Raw genomic sequence first — 15,419 nt, forward strand, 5'->3', positions numbered from 1 at the left:
CTTTCAAAATCGCTCTCCCAAGAGGCTCCCCAGATTTCCAATCCTGGCCACCTCCACCCAAACTGTCAGCTGCTGGCCTAGGGCGTGGCCACAGCTGGCTCCACAAGCATGTGTGGAATGGAAGCCGACTTCCCTGCTGCCTCCGCTCCGCGGGGCGGGTAGAGCAGCGTGGGCAGGGCATGGAGCTGGGTTCACATTCCAGCCCCCACTACTCGCTGTGGCAAGGCTGTGTGGGGCTTAGCAGTGAAGACAAAGCAGAGTCCACTGCCCAGGGCTGGGCCGCGTCCCTTTCCAGGGGGCCGCGTGTGCCACCAGCTCCGGGCCCAGAACAGCTGGCTCTCCACTGGCACTGCCGACAACAGCCCTGGCTGTCACATGCCCGGACGCCGAGGGACCGGCAGGAGCAGGGGGTTACAGATGGGGCTTAGGGTTTTCTCTCTCAAGGGCTCTGACCAGCCCTTTCCTCCCAACAGCTCCCTGGCTCTTGAAGCCCCTTCACTGACTCCCACTCTGCGGAGGAGAGCGAGCCACCGGCCCAAGGCCACGGCCCTTCAGGGACACAGTAGGCAGACTTTCCGCACCCCGCAGACCCCAGGGGACTGCCCCAGCTAGATCCCACACTGCAGGCTGGGCTGCGGCCTCTTACCTGCCGGCCGATCCCCAAGTCCAGTGAACGAAGGGATGAGTAAGTGGACGGGCAGGAGGTGGGACCCGAGCAGGCTGGGGGAGCCCACGTGGCATGCACACAGGCTGGGGAGTCAAGGCAGAGTTTATTGACCCCTGAGTGCCCCCACCCCTCCTTCCCTCATAGCCAGGCCAGGACTGACGGAGGTGACATGGACAGACCAGACAGCCAGGCAGCTACCCAGGGAGAGGATGCGGTGGGGGTGTCTGTCGGGGCCCTCTGCTGAAGATCAGGGCCTCCTCCTCCCCTCTGGAGGTGCGGCCAGGGCTGAGTGGTGTGTGAGCAGCTCCTGGGTCAGGTTCCTCTTTGGCCACCTGATCAAGGGTCCCCTGCTCACTCTGCTGGCTTCCTGAGTCTGGGGGCTTCCGCCTGGGCCCCATTTATAAGCGCCTCACTCTCTGGGGAGAGCCTGGCAACCCTCTACCTCCCCCTGCCCTGACCCAAGACATCATCCTGAATGGCCCAGTCAGTCTCAGCCTGGGGTGCAGGGGCCTTGGAGACATAACCTGGGTTTGAGGCTTTCACAGAAAGCCTTGGAGGTGGGGGGGCGCAGGGAGAGGCGGCAGTGAGTCACTTGGCAGTTTTGGGGAGGAGGGGCTGGCACCTCAAGGTGCTGGGCCCTGCTTGCTTTGGTCTGGCACCGCCCAGGAGCTGTCTGGGGTGGGAGCTGGGGCTCTGGATCCAGCATCCACCGGCCCTCAGAGAGACGGGCAAATCACAGCTTCTCTTCGCCAGCCTGGATCCGGGCATAGGCCTCGCATTCCAGGGGGACGTAGCGGCCCTTCCGGGCGTCCAGGTAGAACAACGGGTCTCTCACGACTGCAGGGTCAAAGCCCTCCTTCCGCAGTTCTGTCTTCTGTAGCTTGTAGGTCCCTGTGGGTGCGAGGAGCAGTGGGAGAGGCGTCGGTGAGCACAGGGTCTGAGCACCCAGGAACGGCCCGTGGTGAGGAGGGCTGGGGAGGGTGAAGCAGGGGCCCTGTGGGGGTGGGGCAGGGCCTTTCTCAGGGGAGAGGGTAAGACCCTCTGCCCGCTCCCTGCGCGGCCCCTCCGTCACCCGGTGAGCCTGCCTCTGCGGTGGCCCTGGGACCTTTCTCAAGCCCCAGGGCTGGGCTGGTCTTATAACTAGCTTTGACAAAGAGAATGCAGCGGAGCTGCACACTCAGAGGTACGGTGGGCCACAGCTGCTGCGTTGGTCCGTGAGATACACATCTCCACGGCGGAAGGTTCTTCTGGGCAGTGCTGTGGAACCAAGTGCTGGGCTCCAAGGCTGCCGGGGCCCCCAGCCCCGGGGGAGTCACTGAGTGATATGGCACTTTGACCCTAGTTGGGCCCACAGAAGAGTCACTCAGCTGAGCTGGACCTAAATGGCTGACCCACACCCTGTGAGTGCATCAAATACTTGTTTGTCTTCAGCCCTAAGTCTGGGGGCGTCTGTCCTGCAGCAAAGCTTCCTGGGAACCTGAGGTCTGACAGCTTCCCTGCCCCTCCTGGGCAGGAAGTCACAATCCTCAGGGGACTTGCAGTCTCAGTCACGAGCCTAGTCCCAGTGTTCCTGCCAGACTCCCCACGTCAAGGGCTCCCAGGGGCCAGACAGGGGCTGCCAGGACTAAGGAGAGCAGGGGCAGAGATGGGTCTGGGCCTCAGTGCTTCCTGCTCACCAAGGAACCCCCAAGAGACACCAGCACACCCTCAGACAGGATGGCACTGCCCTGCACAGGACAGCAGACCCACCACTCACTTCTCCCTGGGATGATGGTTACAGCCCCTTACTCATCTCCCTACCTGTCCCTTCGTCAGGGGCCTGCACCCTCTCCCACTCCACACAGCAGCCAGACTGCTTTGCGGAACACGGACCTGAGCTCAGACACTCTGTAGCTCCCTACTGCCCAGGACAGGCCCCTGCTGGCCTCCCTGTCCCTCAAGACAAAGGCTGCCCCTCTCACCTGCTGCGGCTCGGGAGGCCTCCTCCTACCTCTGTAGCTCCTGACCCCTTCCTGCCTCAGGGACTTTGCACTGGCTGTTTCCATAGCCCGGAATGCCTCCCGCCTCCATCAGGGCTTCCTTCTTGTTCAGATCTCAGCTTAAACGTCCCCTCCTCAGGGAGCCCCCCTGTCATCCCCAACGCTTCATTCACTTTTTCTCCAGCTGATGAGTGTCCCGTGCTACTTCTTTGCAACTTCTTGTCCTATAGCTGTCTCACCTACTGCTGTGGAAGTTCCAGGAAGGCAAGCCTAGCACAGTGCCTGGGACACAGGAGGTACACAGTGAACACTTTGTCTCTCTAATGAGCAGACAGGCCTTCTCTCTAGGGCCTGGGCTGCTCACTGCACAGGGAGGCCAGTTTACCAACTAGCCAGCAAGGCTGTGGGTGAAGTCAAGTGACAGCCCTGTTCAGAAAGCAGCAGGAGGGCCAGCTGGATGGACAGGGGCGGGTAGACCTGTTTTATGCAGCTCAGGCAGGAAGCGCAAGAAGATAGGGCGGGCGTAGAGAGGCAGCTCCTTCTCCAGAAGCTTTGCGAAGTGCTCCAGGTCACACTGACCAGTGGGGTTGGCCACGGCAGCCATTCCAGCCCGGCCCTCGGTTCCTGAGGATAGCAGGATGGAGGTGAGGGGCCTGCACTACCTAGGTGGACCAGTCCTCTTCCCCCAGGTGCCTGGTACCTCCCCTTCCACCCCCAGAAACCTGGTACCTCCCCCTCCACCCCCAGAAACCTGGTACCTCCCCCTCCACCCCCAGAAACCTGGTACCTCCCCCTCCACCCCCAGATACCTGGTACCTCCCCCTCCATCCCCAGAAACCTGGTACCTCCCCCTCCACCCCCAGATACCTGGTACCTCCCCCTCCACCCCCAGAAACCTGGTACCTCCCCCTCCACCCCCAGATACCTGGTACCTCCCCCTCCGCCCCCAGATACCTGGTACCTCCCCTTCCTCTCCCAGATACCTGGCACCCCCCCTCCGCCCCCAGATACCTGGCACCTCCCCCTCCCCTGTACCTGGCACCTCGACGCCATACACTGCCACATCGGCCATGTCCAGCAGGCGGCTGAGTGTGCCTTCGACCTCGGTGGTGGACACGTTCTCGCCTTTCCAGCGGAAAGTGTCCCCCGTGCGGTCCCGGAAGTACAGGTAGCCCAGCTCGTCCATCACCAGCACATCGCCTAGGGAGGAGAGGCGCGGTGGGCTGGCGGGGGTCCCGGGAGGTCTTCTCTCCGGGTAGGGAAGTCCCTCCATTCTCCTCCATCCCACCATCCTGAAGGGCTCCCAAGGCCTGGGAGGTGCCCACCCACCAGTGAGGTAGGCCTGGTCCCCCTTCTTGAAGACATCTCTGGCGATCTTCTTGCTGTTGGCGCCCTGGTTGAGGTAGCCGTCAAAGCGCCGCAGGGGGTCCTGTTGGATGATCCGGCCCACCAGCTGGCCCGGCTCGCCTGGGGGCAGAGGGCGGCCTGTTGGGCGTGCCCTGGGAGACCTGTGTCCCTCACTGTGTCCCTCAGCCCGAAACGCTGCCTGTACCTTGACCTGCACCTTGACCTGACTCTTTACAGTGCTTCCCTCGCACCCCAAAGAGAGGTCTGACTCCAGGCACCTGGCGCCCCGAGGGCAGGTCTGACTCCAGGCACCGGGGTCTAGTCTGAGCCATGGAAAGATGAACCAAAAGGGCCAAGCCTGGCGGGGCGGCCAAACCAAAGCAGCAGCCGGCCCCTGCTCTGCCCCAGAGCTTCCCTCTTTACCATGTGCTCCTTGGGGGAACCCCATGAGGCAGTGCAGCCACCAGCCCATTTGCAGAGGAGGGGCTCAGGCAGGGAGGGAGAGTGCTGAGGGGCTGGGCCGGGGTCGTCCCCGGCAGCCTAGACCCAGGACCCTCAACACAAGGAAGGGGTGGACAGATGAACGCACGAAGGAATGGCCGGATGGGACGGTGGGTAAACAGATGGAGGGAGGGCCGAGTGGATGGGGGGCTGCGTGGGGGAACGCAGGGATGGATAAATGAAGAAACAAACGATTCTCTATCGGAAGAGCTACCTGATGGCCACTAGTCAGAACAGGGCTCCCCAGCCATCTCCCTCCTGAGCCAACCCTTCCACCTCTAAGCCCCCATTCCACCCGCGGCAGACCTGGTTGGCAGGGGATGCAGACGCCGTCGGGCCCCCGGATCAGCTCCATGGTGTCCTCGTTGACACGTACCAGCCGGATGGGGTACACAAAAGACAGGATGCGGCTGTTGAAGCCACAGGCCCCTACCTAGAAGGACCAAGACTTGGACCTGGGCTCTCCTGCCAGGAGCCCCACACTGAATAGCTCCCCCCCATCCCACGCTGGAGCTCCGCCGGCTCTGCCATGGCACCTCCCAAGGCCCGAGCACGCCCGGCCCGGAGCACCTGGCTGTCGAAGTTGCCCAGGCTGCAGTTGCACTCGGTGGCCCCGTAGAACTCGGCCACCTGGGGGATCTGGAAGCGGCCCGCGAAGTCGGTCCAGATGGACTGCCGGAGCCCGTTGCCCAGCGCCATGCGCACGTGGTGCTGCCTTTCCGCCTCCCGCGGCTGCTGGTTCAGGAGGTAGCGGCACAGTTCCCCGATGTACTGCACGATCTAGGGATGGGGCTGTCGTGAGTGGGGCCCTAAGGCTGCGCTCACTGCCCCACCTGCCACCCCTCGGGCCCCTACCCCACCTAGTCCTGTTCCCCCAGGGGTCAGCTGAGGGTCCCTCCCCCATCTGGGCCTCAGTTTCCCCATCCGAACCATGAGAATGCTGCCCAAATGCACAACTCGCCAGCTGGAGGACACACGTCCCTGAGTCGGGGTGGTGGGGGGGACACGGGACAGGGACGGCTCAACCCCTTTCTTACTGTGCAGTTGTACTTGATACAATCGTCCCAGAACCGGGAGGCTGAGAACTTCTTCCGGATCACCACGGTCATGCCGTGCAGCAGGCACTGTCCGATACCCACGATGTTTCCTGCAGGTGGAGGATGGGCCCTGGAGGTCAGCAACACGGGGGACCTCCCCCAGCCCAAAGGCCTTCCCTTCCCACACTAACTCGCCATATCCTTTTCCTTGTCAAGCACCTTCCTGGCTCCCCATCGCTGCTGTACGCTCCAGAGGGCATTGGCCCCATTCCTGCTCTGCGATGCTGCCATCCAGCGGGGGACGCTGGGCTAGCCCACCGGGCTGCCGCCCCTGCCTGCCTTGGAGGCACCTCCTCCAGGAAGCCCATCTCGGGACTCTTTCCTGGCGCAAACTCCTGTAGCCTACCCCTCCCCCATGCACCCCACACCCCGTCTCTATCAGTCAGGTGGGCTCCCATCATCCCTCTGCCACACACACGCCTGGCTCTAAGCACCAGGAGTCCAAGAACTATATTTATTCCATCTGTTTTCCCTTTACCCCTCAGACCAAGCGGCAGGCCGGGGCACCTCAGCGGAAAGGAACTTAACAGACCAGACAAAGAGACACAGCCATAGGCAGGGGGGCTGGCGTGGCTGCCCCCACCCAGCAGTGGAGGCAATGGCCATGTCTGAACTTCTGCCCAGACGTGACCCCAGGGCTCATGTGTTCCTACTGCAACAAGCTGCCTGCCAAGTGGGGTAGGGCCTCCTCCCCCCCAGGGACCTGAGTGTGCAGGGCTGGGGGGCGGGCCCAGGATCACCTGCAGAGTGGTAGAGTGGGAGACAGTCGTACACGATATCATCAGGCCGCATGCGGAATCCATAGTACACCAGGGCAGCCATGCGGTAATACCTGGGGGAAGGCTCAGGGCTTAGTGGCGGAGGAGAGGCTGCTGGGTCTCCGCTCCCACTCCCGCGGCACCAGCCCCTTACCTGCTGTGTACCACGATGGCGGCTTTGGGCAGTCCCGTGGTGCCCGACGTGTAGATGTAGAAGAGCTTATCTGAAGGAAACAGAAACATGAGCTGCTACGAAGAGGTGGCACAGGCTGGGGACCGCTGTGTGTGCGCATCCTGCAACCCCTACGACATCACACCTCCTCCTGCAAGCCCGCTTGGATGACCCCAGACACTGCTCTCTCCTCTAACACCTACATCTGTTCCCTCAATGAACACTTCCTGGGCCCTCGCTCTGGCCAGATTCAGAGAGTCATCAGGGACTAAGATGGGCACAGGCCCTGACCTGGCGGAGGTCACAGCTGAGGGGGTCAGGGGAAGACAGAGCGATTCTAATACTGAGCATAGAGTGCCAAGAGGAGGTGGAAAGCCCAGCGGTGACATGTGACCCCAGCTGCTGGGAGGGCGTCCCCAGAGGAGGTGGGGCCCTGGGCCTGCGGGCAAGGGGAAGGGCTGCTGCAGGAAGCAGGGTGCCGAAGGGTTCCGCACCACTGACCACTTCTCTAGTCCCCCTGCAGTCCTGAGCAGGGGGTAGTCTCTGTACAAGGCTCAGCCTGTTCTACGCAGGCAGGCCTCACCTGGTGCAGGTACGGCCTTTCCAGACTCAAGGTACGTGGCGACCCCGCGTCCCACAGGCCTGCTGGAGTCATCTTCCCAGCAGCCTGTGCTGCCTCTGTTTTTCGTTTTTCAGCAATAAAGTATGTTTGAATTAAGGTATCAGAGTGTCGAGACACAAAGCCCTTGCACACCACAGACCATGGCATGGTGTGAATATGACTTACATGCACTGGGAAATGAGAATTGTCCTGTGACTGGCTTTATCACGCGTTTGCCCATACATGGTGGTCTGGACCTGAGGCCATGGCCGCATCAACCGTCTTATGGGCTCAAGAGGCCTCAGGGCTGGGCACCACAAGGGCGCTGGGCCAAACCCGCCAGCATCCCTGCTCTCAAGTAGCTGATGAAAGCCAGGAGATAAGATCTGCTATGACAGAGGCCACACGGTGATAATGACAGAGAGCAGCTGGGTAACTTCCTGTCACACCCGTTTCATGACTTGGCCTGCTTGGTCTTCAAGGGTCCAGACCACCCCATAAAACCGGTTCTGTCTCTATCCCTAAATGTATGGCTGTGGGAAATGAGGCTCTGAGGGCAGCTCAGGGATTCAGGGATCCCCAAGGCAGGGAATCCAGGATCTGGACTTGGCCTGCAGGGGCTCCAGAAGGCAGGCCTAAGCACAGGGGAAGAGGCGGGGCGGAGGCCATGGGGGGCAGGCAGTCAAAGGAGAGGTTTGCAGCTCAAAAGGCTGCACAGAGCTGGTGCCGGAGCTGGTGCCGGATGGACGCTCAGGTTGTGCACCCCCAATCTCAGTCAAAGTTGGGCCGAGTAGTGCCTGGGCCCACACCAGCCTGCACACAGGCACCAGCCAGGGCTCGGTGGTGAATCCGGCTAGAATGTGAGCGCCTGTGTGCGGGCTCTGTGCCTGGCGCTTTCACGCATTTCAGCTCAATTAAGTTTCATAGTGACCCCCGGGTGACCACCCCCCTTGTGCCAGAGGAAGAAGGAAGGCGGTGTGACTCAGTCAGGGTCGCACAGCACATGTGCAGAACCCAGGCCAGTGCTCAGTCCTGGGCCTTGCCGGAAGCCCTCTGCGGGGGCGGGGCCCACCTGTGAAGCCCTTGTCAGGGCGACTGGGCAGGTGCTTGGGAGCATCTTCCAGCAGGGGGTCCAGGTGCTCCGTGCTGGTGGGGACGGCACTGGGCTCCCAGGGGCCGGAGCAGAAGAGGCTGAGGGAGGGGTCCAAGCTGGCGTGGATCTCGGAGACAGCTGCAGGGGAGACAGGGCAGATCGGCAGGCAGGCCAGGAAACCCCAGGACCTCTGCCCAGGCTCCCATCACTGCCAGCTCATGACACCGCGGGATTCTAAACAATAACCCTAGGAGGGAGATAACACCACACCCCATTTTACAGGAGAGGAAGTCGAGGCTCTGAGAACAGGAGACACTTGTGCTAGAATGTGCTAGGGCTGGGCCTCAACAACACCTCTGTCCCACACACGCTTGCCCACTGCGCACTGGTCTGTGTGGGACCAGTCAGAAGGCAGGAATGGGGGTCAGAGGGCAGTGACCCCCCCAGCCTCTTTAGAGAGCGGACCTTTCTCTCAGGTTCCCCATGTACTGCAGATGTCCAGCTACTCACTAGTCTGGGCAAAGCCACTCCTGGCCCACCCTGCCCGCTTCCTCTGGCTTCCTCCAGATTCGTCCCACCCCCTCCCTCTCCCTGCTGCATCCTTCCTCCTCCCCTTCCAGCATCTTTGGAACCTTCCCTGTCCATTATCCACAACCGCAGCAGTAAGGGGAGAAAGAACAGGACACCGTGGCCAAGTCCAAGATCAAATCTCAGTTCCGCCACTTCCCAGCTGGGCGACCTTGGCTGAGTTCCTCACCCAGCTCTGAATCTCAGTCTCCTCATCTTTAAAGCTGGTGACCTCACCAGCTTTGTGGGGATCAGGGCAGCTCTTGTAAAGATCCCCCATTCAGCACTTGGTCTCCGCCCAAGGTGGCAGCAAACAAAATGCAAGCGCGGCAGGAGGGCAGGGAATGGAGTCTCGTTCCCACTTTGTAGAGGACATGAAGAGGCCTCACTAGTCCGGGAATATCTGAGGCCTCACCCAGCATCACTGTTAGTGCTTCAAGTGAAGCAGCTTGAAGGCGGTGCGAGGTCGGGACTACAGTGAGGAAACTGAGGCGTAGGCACTTCCAGTCTCTTACTCAGCATCTTCAGCTAACTGCTGGCTGAGCCCAGGCCTCACCACTGAGCCATACAGCCCCCCTCCCCACAGCCAGAAAGGAGCCGTGGCTTGTGCAAGATCCCGTGGGACTCCCTGCCAGACCCCCACCCTTTGGGGGCTCACCTGGGGCCATCTCGCTGCCAAAGATGAGGGCACGGGCCCGGGAGGTGGTCAGACAGTGGCGCAAGGCATCCCGCCGGAGGTTGGTGTTGATGAGTGCGGCCTCCACACCCAGCTTGGCCATGCCCAGCCACAGGCCCACAAACTCATTGCGGTTCTCCATGAAGAGGGCTGCCACGTCGCCCGAGGCCAGGCCCTGGGCCTGCAGGAAGTTGGCCACGCTGCTCGAGTAGTCATCCAGCTGGCGAAAGGTCCAGTGGGTGTCCGTGCCCTCAAAGATCAGTGCCGTCTTCTCGGGGTGGCGCCGTACCGTAGCGGCAAATAAGATGGGCACGGTCCTCCGCTCCTGCAGGTACTTGCGAACCTTTGCCTTGACTCGCAGGAGCACCATGCCGCCGCTGCGGGAGTAAGTGGGGAGCCGTGACTGCTGGGGCCGGGAGGGGGGGGTCCAGCCAGCCAGCCTGGGGGCTGCTGTGCACAGGGAGGCTCGATCACTTGTACCACTGCCCCTTTCCAGCACTGTCACTATCACGTGCACCAGCACGCCCGATGCCCCAAGGCAGCATGGGTGGGGGGAATCACTTCCTCCCTGTGTGGAGGAGGAAGGCCAGGCTGGGCCAGTGCCAGCCCTGCCTCAGGTTTCAGATGGTCTGTGGCCCAATGGAGTCTGGAACCCCAGTCCTCTTTGACTCCAGAGTTCAATTTCTACTCCCCTCTAAGTCCTGTTCCAAGCCAGCTGCTGTCGAGCCTTCCAGGACACCGGGGCCCCAAGTCAAAGTCTGAAACCTTTTGGGGCCTCCCATAGCTCCCCACCCCCGTCGTCACAGTAAATAAACGATGAGTCTGCGATTTGTCCAGTCTTCCATCTGTGAGTCCAATAAGGGCGCGGCTCTGTCCTGTTCACCACCATGTCCCTTGGGTCGCTCGGGGCCAGGCACAGAGATGGTCAATAAGTGTCCGTGGAATGGCCTGGTATTCCCCGTCCTGCCCCACCCCACCCCTCTGCCTCTGAACTTTCCAGCTCCCCGCCTCGCTGCCTTTGCTGATGCCAGGCTGATGGACTTGCTGATACCCTCTGGCTGGACTCCTCTGCTCCCATCTACTGTAGATGCCTCTCCAGTGCAACTCCTGGCCCTCCCTGAGGCCCTGGCCTGAAGCCACCCCTCCTTGCTCCGGGCTCCCACAGCTCACTGCACCTCCCACCCTTCCTGTTCGGGTCACTTGATACCTCCTTTTGCAATCAACTCAGGTTGACAAATGCAGAGCTGCCTCTTCTGGGCGGGGGTTGCTCTGCTGGGCCACTGCTGGGCCGCCAGGGTCTCTGTCCACGTTTGTCTGTTTAGGGCTTCACTGTGTCCCCTTCCCTCCCTGGCCAATTTGAGCAGGGCCCAGGTCTGGGCCTGCCTTGTTCCTTTGTGGCCCTAGAGCCAGCCTGGCACCTGGAGTGGAGCAGGTGGCGGCAGGTGCTTCTGATACAGGACATCCCCAACTTTTCTTTGGGGAGCATGTGATGACTTGGGGCCCTGCTCTAGAATTCATGCCAACACCCAAAGACAACATTCCCAGCACAGCGTGTCCCCGGGACCCCTTGCAGATGTCTCTTCAACCCCTGCTATTCCGTGTATGTCCCAGCCCCCAAGTCTGCCCCAAACTAAGGAGACTTTGACCTTGGAGGTGCAGGTACTGGGTACTATTGCCAGGGGACAGGGGGACGTGGAGCAGAGGCTGCTCTTTTGGGTCCCGGATATCCTGTGTTGGTAGAGGCGTGGGGAGTTCTAGGGAGTTAGGAGCCCAGCACAGTGTGGAAGATCCTAGGAAGGGCTGGACCGGGTACTCACAAGACATCGCGCCTGATGGTCTTGATGAAGACTCGGACAAAGCGCCAGCCGCCGGACCCCAGGTAGAGAAGCAGCACAGAGAATCCCACTTGGGTCCAGGGCAACTTCAGCACCAGCTTGGAGAACAGCAGCACCCCCACTAGAGAGGCCCCGAGCAGCATTGTGGCCTGTGGGCAAGGGCGGTCAGTGGACCCAAATGTCCGGGTCATCCACCTCCTGACCCAGAGGCCAGGCCACAGTGATCCCAAAGCACCAACCAGTAGTGGTGCTGAGGCCGTACCGAGTGGGTGGCTGAGGACGGGGTCCCCTTCCAACTGGAGGGGAAGGCTAGAGGTGCAGGACTTGAGGAGCGTTCCAAGGGTGAGAGGCAAGGCTGGGGTGTAGCCCCTAGTCCCATCTCTGCCTAGGACTCTCTGAGGGACTTTGGCCTTCAGCTCCCCCTTGACACAATGGGTGTAGTAAGGCTTGTCTCCAGAGGCCCTTCTGGCCAAAACAGGACATTCCACTCTCCTGACATCCGAGGTTCCTAACCAAATGGCTTGGGGGTGGGGGATACTGATTTAAGCGCCACTGATTGGGCTCCCCACCCAGAGGCCCAGGGAGAGCCTGAGGATGACCAGACCAAGCCACAGTGCGCCAGGGGCATCTTCCCAGGAAAGGGACCCTGCAAGGTCCCTGCCCACAGGCTCGGGCGTCATGCCTCTCTCGGCCCACAGAGGGCGACGGAGCGAACGGGTTCCCCAGTCCAGGTGCCCAGAGGTGACCGCCCAGGGGGGAAAGGATTTGAGGCAGAGGAAGAGGGCCTCGAAAGGCACCCCCACGAAAACACCCGCCAAGTCACTCAGACGAGTCCCCCAGGACTCGTGTTCAAGGGTAGGAGAAGGGATGGCTGGGCTGAGAGTAAGTCTCCTGGGCTCTAATTCCTGGCGCTTTCCTGGCTTGCTCAAGGGGACAGCAGATGGGTCTGTTTTCCTTCTGTTGTCCAATTCCTGGGCGGGGGCTGAAGGTCATGACTAGGAGGCGGCCTGCGAGTCTCCAAGTCACGATGAGGACATGCTCCGGCCCCGGGGAGCCCTTAGGGCCCACACTGCCCTCCTCCACCGCAAAGCAGAAGCCGGGAGGGGAAGAACCGGTGCCCCCGGCCTCGATGCCGGGGTCTCCAAGGTGCTGAGACCGGGGCTCCCAGAGTTCTCCAGGGCAGAAGGCAGGAGCCCAGGCGCAAGCTGGGGGATGGGGCGCGGAGGGGGATGCCCAGTCCCTGCGGGCCCCGTCCCAGGTGGCTTCGGACCGCGCCGGCCCCTGAGGAGCCGAGGTGGCCGCGCGCCCCGCAAGGAGACGGAGCCGGCGGGCGCGCCCCCGTCCCGGGCCGGCCCCGCCACCTCCCGCCACGCCGGGCTCCTCCCCACGCCCGGGACCCCGGCCTGGCCTGCGCTTACCCGGCGTCGGCCCCGCAGCGCGGCGCCCAGTCCCGATGCGGCCCGGCTGCGGCTGCGGCGCGGGGAGCGCGGGGGGCGTCGGCCGCCCTCGGGCGCTCAGAGCCGGGTCTCCGCGGCGCTCGCCGGCTCCGCGCCCTGCATGGCCCCGCCGCCCGCCCGGCCCCGCCCGCGGCGCTCCTCCCCCGCCCGCCTCCCGCCGCCTAAACCGGCTGCGCCGGACGGGAGCACCGCCTCCCGCGCCTCCCCGGGCCCCGCGGCGCCGCGCACCCCGCGAGCCGCCGCCGCCCGCCGCCGCCCGGCCCCGGGCGCCGCAAGGCACGCCGGGAGTTGTAGTCCGCGCGGCCCAAGCCCAGCGCCACGCCTAAAGGAGCGCTAAAAGGGCGGTTTCAAAGCAGAGATGTGAGCCTGGGGGGGAGACTCAGGCGCCGGCCCTGGGGCGCGGTGGCCTTCCCGCAGATCCTGCTGTGGACCTTCAAAAGGTGTGGGTTCGAGTCCCACCAGCGTTGAGTTTGCGCAGCCCTCCCTCATTTTCCCTGGGGATTTAGGGGCTCCCCTCCAGTGTCCTGAACCCGCAGTCACTTGCAGACCTGACGCTGGCGTCTCTACCTCTGCTGCTGAGAGAGCAACGAACTTGGCGTTTAGGTAGGAAACTGCTCTGCACCTGAACTTGCCGCCGCAGCAGATCAGTTAACGCTAAGCCTAGGGCCTTATTTGTCAGGCCACCTGCCTGTTTCCCAGCCCTGCGGGGCTCTAAGCCTCTGATTACTTGGTTCCCTGATGCCCAGTCGTCTGTGAACTGTGGGCACCCACAGTCATTACTGGTCCTTAAATAATAGACCCCTGAGTTTAGTAGACACTGCTAAGTGGGGAAGGGGCAGCTTGCCGGGTCTGTTCTTAGAGATTAAAAGTTATTTTTTGACCTGACAAGGATTAGCTCTGTTTCTTCCAGATTATAGGATGCATCCTTTTGGGGGATCTGGATAAATGAAAACACCATCTTCCCTGTGAGCATGGCAGTCCAGAGGCAGTGTGGTACCATGGTTATGGTTGTGGTTCTTGGCATCCAACAGACTTGGGTCACTCTCTCTCAGTTATAAGTTCAAAGTCTCCATTTCTTCTTATATGTAAAACAATGGGGGCAGACTAAAGTCAAAGGGTTGGTGTGGAAAGTCATAGGAAGCATTTGAAGTTCCCTGTGCTGTATTTATTATTGTAGCTCACAAGTTCATTGACCCCACCTATGGGATCAAAATCTGGACACAATGAGCTCTGATTGTATCCACTGAGCTCACAACAGAAACTCCTTAAGTGTCTGTTGACTAAGGGTATTCCCGGGTACCCTAGGCACTGTCATCACCAACAGCTTGAGTTCCATCCCCAGCCAGAGAGCTACCCACATGGTGCAGCAGACCTCTCCTGTCTCCCCGCTGCTCCCCTCAGCAGTGGATTTCAGTAGATAGGTCTGTTCTGCTCCCCACCCTGTCTCTGGTGAATCCTCTCACCCCCAACCTGCACCTCTGGTCTACACCCCAGTTCTACACAAAAATAAATAAAATCTAAAAAAAAAATTGTTGAATGAATGACAGAAAAAGTAAATTGGAGACTCTGAGCTTACCCACACCAGGATCCATGGGTGTAAATATGATTATTTCCACATTGAATGCTGAGACCATATGCAAAGTGAGTGTTTAGGGGAGCAGTGGTGACCAGCGCCCCAGCTCTTCTCCACCCAGTACATCACACTGGTGAAGCCAACACTGTGCCCCACTGGACGCCAGGCTGAAGGGGTAGATACGAGGGGACACGCAGGGAACAAGAGCCTGCCTTCCGGTTGCTTATAGTCTGGCTGGACACATAGAGGGTGGGTGGAGATTCACTCTCCAGGCGTTTCCTCATCAAGTTCTCATTGTATTTCTGTCAACACTCAGTACCTTGTACTGTGATCTGTCTTCTTTGCTTCTGGTCAGACACATCTGGGTCACGCCCCCAGCCACCGCTGTAAGACACTGGGCAAATCGCCTCTTTCCCTGGAGAGCCTCATCTGTACAATGGGAATTCAGCCATCGCTGTTCAGGGAGAGGGTGCACAGGGCTGGCACAGGGAGGCAACAGCCGCCGTGCTGTTCTACCCCAAGCAGATGGGGATGCAGCGGTCTCTGTCACTGCAGAAGCCTCGTAGCCAGCAAACGCTCAGAAATGTGCCAAACGATCAAAGTCTAGTGGGCTTGTGCATTAGGACACAGGGCCCAGGGGTGGGGGGTGCGCATGGGGTGTGGCGAAGAGAGATTGGCATGACAGGCTGAGGAGTTATCTTGGGGCGGTCAAGAGCCATTGGGGGTTCTTAAGAAGGGCAGGTGCTCGTCCCGTCATTTGTGCGAACAGCTGAGCTTAGGAGGACCTCACAGTGGGCCCTTTTTCACTGACATTGTTATAGGACAGGGAGAGGGGCAGCCCAAACCCCGCAAACCTGCCTATTCTAAATGGGTTCTGCCATCCGCCGCATCAACACAAAACATAGGAGACTTTAATGGGAAGGAACTTTAATAAAACTAGGAAACAATACAGGTAAGGCAAAGAGTCTAGTTTCTAAATGAAGCACCCAAAGTTACCCATCCCCTCGTGGGTAAAAGTCCATCCAAATGGGATTGGCCCAGAACAAGGCCCCAAAGCCTGCTACAAGTCTAAAGCATCTTCCAGTGGGGACCCACA

At 60.8% G+C, this 15,419-nt stretch overlaps 1 protein-coding gene across 1 annotated transcript; it reads right to left on the reverse strand.

The window, feature by feature from the left end:
- Positions 1-792: 792 nt before the first annotated feature.
- On the reverse strand, positions 793-11,439 carry SLC27A4 (solute carrier family 27 member 4). Its single transcript, XM_084237457.1, has 12 exons — positions 11,276-11,439; positions 9,441-9,835; positions 8,195-8,353; positions 6,504-6,573; positions 6,332-6,423; positions 5,532-5,641; positions 5,065-5,274; positions 4,801-4,927; positions 3,976-4,113; positions 3,682-3,846; positions 3,124-3,270; positions 793-1,558 (listed from the first exon to the last, which is right to left on the reverse strand). Exons 1-12 carry the CDS (start codon positions 11,434-11,436, stop codon positions 1,401-1,403), a joined length of 1,932 nt encoding a protein of 643 aa, XP_084093583.1. The 5' UTR covers positions 11,437-11,439; the 3' UTR covers positions 793-1,400.
- Between the last annotated feature and the right edge of the window lie 3,980 nt (positions 11,440-15,419).

This window comes from Talpa europaea, assembly GCF_964194135.1.
Source record: "Talpa europaea genome assembly, chromosome: 7".
Lineage (NCBI taxonomy): Eukaryota > Metazoa > Chordata > Mammalia > Eulipotyphla > Talpidae > Talpa > Talpa europaea.